The 6679-nt window shown below is 43.6% G+C and overlaps 1 protein-coding gene across 6 annotated transcripts in view; it reads left to right on the top strand.

Annotated features, from left to right (window-relative positions):
• TP53BP1 (tumor protein p53 binding protein 1) overlaps nt 1-6129 on the top strand; it is a 79981-nt gene extending 73852 nt beyond the window's left edge. For all 6 annotated transcript variants that reach the window (XM_045286419.1, XM_045286422.1, XM_045286420.1 and 3 more), the window contains 4 exons: nt 3752-3846; nt 4515-4714; nt 5207-5352; nt 5777-6129. In XM_045286419.1, the coding sequence (XP_045142354.1) occupies nt 3752-3846; nt 4515-4714; nt 5207-5352; nt 5777-5964 (629 nt within the window). In that variant the 3' untranslated portion in view covers nt 5965-6129. The remainder of the gene's footprint in view (nt 1-3751; nt 3847-4514; nt 4715-5206; nt 5353-5776) is intronic.
• Nucleotides 6130-6679: the final 550 nt, after the last annotated feature.

The following is a 6679-nucleotide window of genomic DNA, read 5'->3' as shown; positions in this document are numbered from 1 at the left end:
GGGGGGGGCCCGGGGTGAGGCTGTTTCTTGAGGCCTGTAAGATTGAGATGTGAATATGCCTGATTGCCCCGGTAAAGTTTTCAGAGAAAACGTTTAGGCCTTTTCAATTCTTGTACCTTTCTGAACCTTAAACAGAAATTGTACATTGTTTCTCTGTGTTGTCTGTTATTTAGCATTTAAATGGAAGCCACGGTGGGGAGCAGTAAACACCTCAGTTGTTTAGAAGTGTGTACTTTAGGAGGGAGAAATGAGCAGATGCAAATGTGTACACTATTGATAAATGTTAGAAATAGCTAAACATGCCTATAAAGGTGAACAGCCCAGGTGGAACAATGTTCTGCAAGTTGGAGTTCTGACTAAGGTTGAATCTTCAAGAGTGAATCCAAGTAGAGAAACAAGGTCATCATAAAATGGCCCCACTGAAGATCTGTGATGGTTGCATTTCAAGTGTGTGAGTGACTCTTGTAGTGCAGTAAATCATAGCGTGTACTACCCCCAGCCATATGAAGCTGTGTACAAGGACATGGGGAGAGTGATCCGGGGTTAGAACTCAAGGTTGTTATTTAGAAGGTGCGTGGACAGAGGTTGTGGGATGGGGGGACATGTGGCTGTGCGAATGAGTGGGAGTTTCCAGGTTGAGTCTGTACAAAGCCTACTTTGTCAGACAGAATACAGAGAGCTACAGTGGGCAGGGAGATAAGTGAGGAATTTCCTAGCCAAAAGTTTAGTTTTACTTTGATCATAAATAATGTAAACCATTATATTATGGGAAATGCAGTTAATGTCATAAAGCAAAATGTGTATGAATTGCTGAATGGAAAATCACGTTGCTTTATAAAATTATGCACTCAACATTTTTTTTAAACTTTAAAAATGAATGCTTTGGGAGCCTTGAGGAAGGGTTCGTTGCAGGTATGTCAAGGGACCAAAGCACTATGTGTGGTGTGATTATCTTTTGTTTCACGATACTGCTGGACCCTCAGAGTTATTCTCTAACATCCTAGTCCTGCCCTAGGCTAAGACTCTGGTGCTTGGTTCACTGGCCATGAACGTAGACTTTGGTAAGAGATGCACACTAACTCCTTGAGAAATCTGGAAAAAAAGAGAAAAAAGAAACCTGGTAGGCTGTATGCAACCCAGTACACCGCCCTCACGAAATTACCTCTGTCGCCTCTTGTCACCATTCAGGAGAGTTTGAACTTTTAAAAAAAGGATCTCCAGGTTTCTGGGAGAAAGTGTGGTTAGGGTGAATGAATGTATCTGCTTTGTGATTGCTTTCTTCATCCTTGGACGCTACCCTAACAGAATTTTTTGGGGGGGTGGGGGACGCATATGAAAGTATTCACAGTGAGAACGGAGTAGTGACTGGAGTCTAAAAAAATTCTGAGTGGCCATGTAAGGTGCAACTGCTGGTCTCCGCCTGCAGCAGTGAAGACTGAAAAAATGCAGTCAAACAGTCCAAAGGACTGAGAGACACTAGAATGCCAGCCGCCATAGCCCTAAGAGCCCGAGACCCAGATGGTGCCCAGCTACGGGGATAGACCCCCTCTGAAAGGGATCCCATTAGGAGTGCCTAAATAGAATGGGGAAATAATGTGGTACCAGGCGCAGATAGATCATCAAGGCCAGGCTTACTGGTTCGAAAGAGACTGATTGGTGGAACATGCCAAGTGCCACGAGCCCGCTGTGACAGATAGGTCCCAGTCATACGGGAGAGCCCGCGTCCAAATTCATCTGCCTGGCTCAGCTTTCTGCAGAAAGATGGGGCTATCAGACGAACATTAACACTGAGCAAATACACACTCCCTACGCCAACCAACCGTGGGCAGCATTTGCCCTGCTAGAAAGCTCAGAGGCAGGAAGGAATAGGAAAGGGGTGGCTGCACACGGAGAGCACAGGCAGGAAGTAGGCGGAGTGCCGTTACATTAGGGGCAGATAAACCAGTCTGAGTGGCTGCCTGGAAAACGAACCCACCCAAACCACAATAAAGAGTTTGAAAAAAAGAAAATGCTCAAATGTCCTTCAGTCTTAAAAACACTGAAAACATTTATCTGTACTGAATGTTTTTAGGAAACTGTGATAGGCCTTGCAGTTAAAGGGTGTCAGTTGAGTTTTTACAGGAGCTCAGTAAAATATTTTAATCCAGTGGTATGGTACTCAGTCTTACTGGCTGAGACACTCATGAGGGATCTATATTGGGCTTGTTTAGTACCTTCCTCTTTGATGTAGATGATGGAATTAGCAACTTGTTCATTATAACCTGTGGCTGGGCAGGGCCACTCATACCTCAAAAGTGAAGAAATTGAATCCAAACTAATGGAGAGAAAGTGAGAAATGGACTGTTTACACAGGGTCAATTTGATTACCCAAATGCAAGGAAATATAATTGTGATTGAAATCAAAATAGACCAGAACTGGAAACAACCGGATTAACGGACATAAAATAGGTTTGGAAAAAAATACAGGACCCTGTATTTTTGGTCTTGGCTCTGGAGACGGTGATGTTCCACACAGGGGCGTCACTGGATGCTGTGGCAAAGCTAAGAGTGAGCCCTGTTGTACTTCGGCTTCCTTATACCCGTTTGGTGTTCTGTAACTATTTTCACTTTTGGGAGAATACGGAGAATTTTGAGTTAAGAAAGGGGCAATACAAAATGGGCTGGGAAACCCAGACCTTAATCACAGTGTGGATGGTGCCTGGGGCTGGGGCCCAGACAGTGTCTGAGCAGCTCCAGTAGGCAGGAGGGAGCCGTCTGTGCAAGGCTTCTGCTGGGCCAGGTTTCCCACTGGGTGGGGAGAGGGCGTGCTCCTTGCATTGAACTTTATCTGGGGGGCTTTTAATTTATAATAAAGTTGCAGTTCATTAGCACTTAATTTCCCAGAACTCCTAATTAATTAATATCTCTAATGACTTGCTTTTCTTTTTCTCTTTTTTAAATGTTACTTATATATGAGAGGAGCAGATGACAAGAAAACAAGCTCAAATTAGATATTTGGTCAAAAGAAGCAATTTGTAATTGCCTAGGGTAATTACAGCTTCAGCCTCATCTCTCATATCTTCTACTTCACCCTCAAGACTGTAGAGCAGTCATTGATGTTCAGTGTCCTGAGGTACTTCAAGATCATCAAAGGTAGATAGTTTTCAATAAAAAGGTTGAAACAGGATTTTCTGGCCAACCATTTAATATCAGATGTAAAATTTTAAAAACATATCATGAGCATTCTGGCATATTGAGATTTCAGTAAACAAGGGGGTAAAAAATGCCAATGAAGGGGAATTGTGAAAGCTTTGTTTTAAAAGTGCAGATCAGCCATTCTTTTCCACAGAAGGCTAGAGGAAATGGGTTGAGTTTGCAGGTGAGATTGAGGGTAAACAGAAGGACTGGCTTTGTGGTGGTGGTGATGGTAATTGGAATACCAATACAACATCACCTGGCAGTAGTTGTGTGTCTATCCCTAGGACTAGGTCCATGACTCGTCTTTAGTACAGCCCTCGAGAGCCTCTGTGTTTGGTCTAGGACCTAATTCCTTTCCTCATCTTCCCTGTCCCTCCTGTACTTGCCCCTTCTTTGGCAGCTTTCCATAGGTCTTAAGACAAACCTTTCTGACCCACGGGAAGCATGTCTTTTGGACATTTTGCTATGGAGATAGGTGGGGTGCGGGGCAGGGAACAGTAAGAAGACACATAAAGTAGCAAATGAGGAATCAACTAGTAATTATTTATCATCATGGTTATGTTTTTTAATGCAGAGTTTTTAGAAATTCCTCCTTTCAATAAGCAGTATACAGAGTCCCAGCTTCGAGCCGGAGCTGGCTATATCCTCGAAGACTTCAATGAAGCCCAGGTGAGGCATTTCTTTGCGTAGCTTCCCAGAGTGGCAACGACAAGTGACCATTTGCTATACTGAGCAGCAGGTTGGCAGAGGCAAAGGAAGTTTGGGTAAAGTAGGTCTCAGAACTGGGAAACTGCCAGAAAATTACTGCATGATAATAGAATTTTCTTGTGTATAAGGAAGAGAAGTTAGAACGTTGGCTTGGGTAGGGGAGTGGTTCCATGGGTGAACAAAAGCAGAAACTTGTTTAGTAGCAATCTCTATTAAAGTTGCTGATTCTGAACCTGAAGTACATAAAGGTTTTGTTGCCCCTTGATGATTTAGGAAGGTCCCTGGTGTATATCTGTTAATGTACTCAGCTCCTAACTGAAAGGTCAGTTCAAGGTTCCCAGCCTATTTGTGAAAAAGATGTGTCAGTCTGCTCTTGCAAAGATTTGCAGCCTTAGAGACCCCATGGAGGAAGTTTTGTGTGTCCTGCAGGGTTGCTGAGTCAGAATGAACTTGACAGCAACCAGTGTTGAGGCCCCAGGAAGCTGGAGGTGAGGCAGGGAGCTATCTGGGGAACACTCTTGGTCTTTCCCTGGAGAGCGAGGCTTGGCAGGACAGTGCAGTTGCATAAGGAGTCTCCAGATCTGAACTAGGGGCCACTGCTGCTTTTCACTCCATCTCTTTTCTTCTAGTGTAACACAGCCTACCAATGTCTCCTAATCGCGGATCAGCATTGTCGAACCCGGAAGTACTTCCTGTGCCTTGCCAGTGGGATTCCTTGTGTGTCTCATGTCTGGGTCCATGACAGTTGCCATGCCAATCAGCTCCAGAACTACCGCAATTATTTGTTGCCAGCCGGATACAGCCTTGAAGAGCAAAGAATTCTGGACTGGTCAGTTTGAGACTGTGTAGAACTATGTAGACAGTAAGATGGATAAATGTTATGGAAACTGGAACTAGTAAAATATAAGTTATGGAATCTGAGTGGGTTTGAAATTATGTTAGCAGTTCATCTATTGTTAGGGACCTTTTGAAAATGTGTTGAGGATTTGCAGTGTAGGTTAAATTGTTTCCACGGTGTGAGGTTAGAGGGAACTACATTTTAAGGAAGGCATTTGAAAAATTATAGGCTTAATATGATTTGGATTACTAATGGCCCCAGGACAAATAGGGAAATCCGAAGGGTTGCCAGGTCCTTTGGCTAGGATCCCACAGAATATAGTTAATCCCAGATGGAGGGAGGGTGGGGGTAGGATATGTGCCACAGCACAAGCTGTTTTGAAAGCATTCAGATGTACTTGAGCCCCTCTGTTGAGAGGTTGTGTGGTTAATTGTTGTTCTAAGGACTTTCAAACCCAAGGTGCTATGTCTGATACTTCCCTAGGCAACCCCGAGAAAACCCTTTCCAGAATCTGAAGGTACTCTTGGTGTCAGATCAACAACAAAACTTTCTGGAGCTCTGGTCTGAGATCCTTATGACTGGCGGGGCAGCCTCTGTGAAGCAGCACCATTCAAGTGCCCATAACAAAGGTACCTACAGAGTGAGTGAGCGAGTGAGTCTTTAGATGCCTTGCCGTTAGGCTTGGTGATCTAAGTCTCTACGATGTGTGTGTGTGTGTGTATATAGATTTCTTGCTGTTAGACTTGGTGATCTAAGTCTCAGCCATAGTAGGTTGACTTGTTTATAACAGAAGTACTTCATTCAAGATTTGAGCCAGCATAGGAGTTGAGCATTGGGCTGCTATTGCCTTGACTATTGGATTCTAGTGGTATATTTGCTAAGCATTTCTGTAGGTCGGAATATAGTGATTACGTTTCGCTTCTAGTCATGATTAGTAGTGCTACACTTGACATAAAAGGGCTTTAGTTTGGGCAGGATGGATATACGTCTGTACATCTTAACGGAGGGCTAAGTGTATCTCCTTTCCTTATTCCCTGTCTCCCATTCCTGCAGATATTGCTTTAGGGGTATTTGATGTGGTGGTGACAGACCCATCCTGCCCAGCCTCGGTGCTGAAGTGTGCTGAAGCATTGCAGCTGCCTGTGGTGTCACAAGAGTGGGTGATCCAGTGCCTCATTGTTGGGGATAAAATTGGATTCAAGCAGCACCCAAAATACAAACACGATTATGTTTCTCACTAAAGATACGTGGTCTTATCAGTTTTATTCCTTGTTGTTGTGAAAATTGTGTTTTAACCAGATTTTAAATGTGTCTCGTGTGTAACTGGATTCTTTGCATGGATCTTGTATATAGTTTTATTTGCTGGACTTTTATGATAAAATAAATGTTGAATCTCTTTGGTTGTAGTAACTGGAGTTCATTTCTTTGCGCTTGATCTCAGAACAAAGAACAAGACAAACAGAACCTTCTCTGGGACTTTTGGTTGGCTTCTTCACCTGAGGAGCTAGCCAAGAAGTCAAGTGAGGAGTGGGTTTTCATAAACTCTGTGACATTTCATTGTAAAAAGGTTGCCTAAAATTCTAAGATGTCTAAAGTTCTACACGTCTCAAACTGGGCTTTAAAGTAGGTGATGGCCCACATTGACTGTGGTGCCACAGCTGAGTGGAATTAGGCATGCTCAGAGTTTCCAGAGAGCTTAAAGAAAATGTCCTGTAGTGGGTTCCCTAAGTGCTGCTGTACTTCGTTGGGGAGACTTATTCCAAGGAGAAACAAGAGCAGCTCCTGTGAGAACGCTTGGAAGTGTTAAATGCTGTAGTCAGAAGTCCAACATTTTACTGTTGATTGTCCCAGTTGCTGGAAGCTGTTCCTTCCCCAGGCAGGACATCATCCAGGGTCATAGTCACTCAATCTCTAAAACAGAGGTCAAATTTCTTTCTGGGAAATAAAGTACTTTAA

The sequence above is a fragment of the Echinops telfairi genome, unplaced genomic scaffold (genome assembly GCF_000313985.2).
Source record: "Echinops telfairi isolate 266 unplaced genomic scaffold, ASM31398v2 ScPeMD7_8;HRSCAF=38, whole genome shotgun sequence".
Taxonomy (NCBI): Eukaryota; Metazoa; Chordata; class Mammalia; order Afrosoricida; family Tenrecidae; genus Echinops; species Echinops telfairi.
This window is presented reverse-complemented; position numbering and strand designations above follow the sequence as displayed.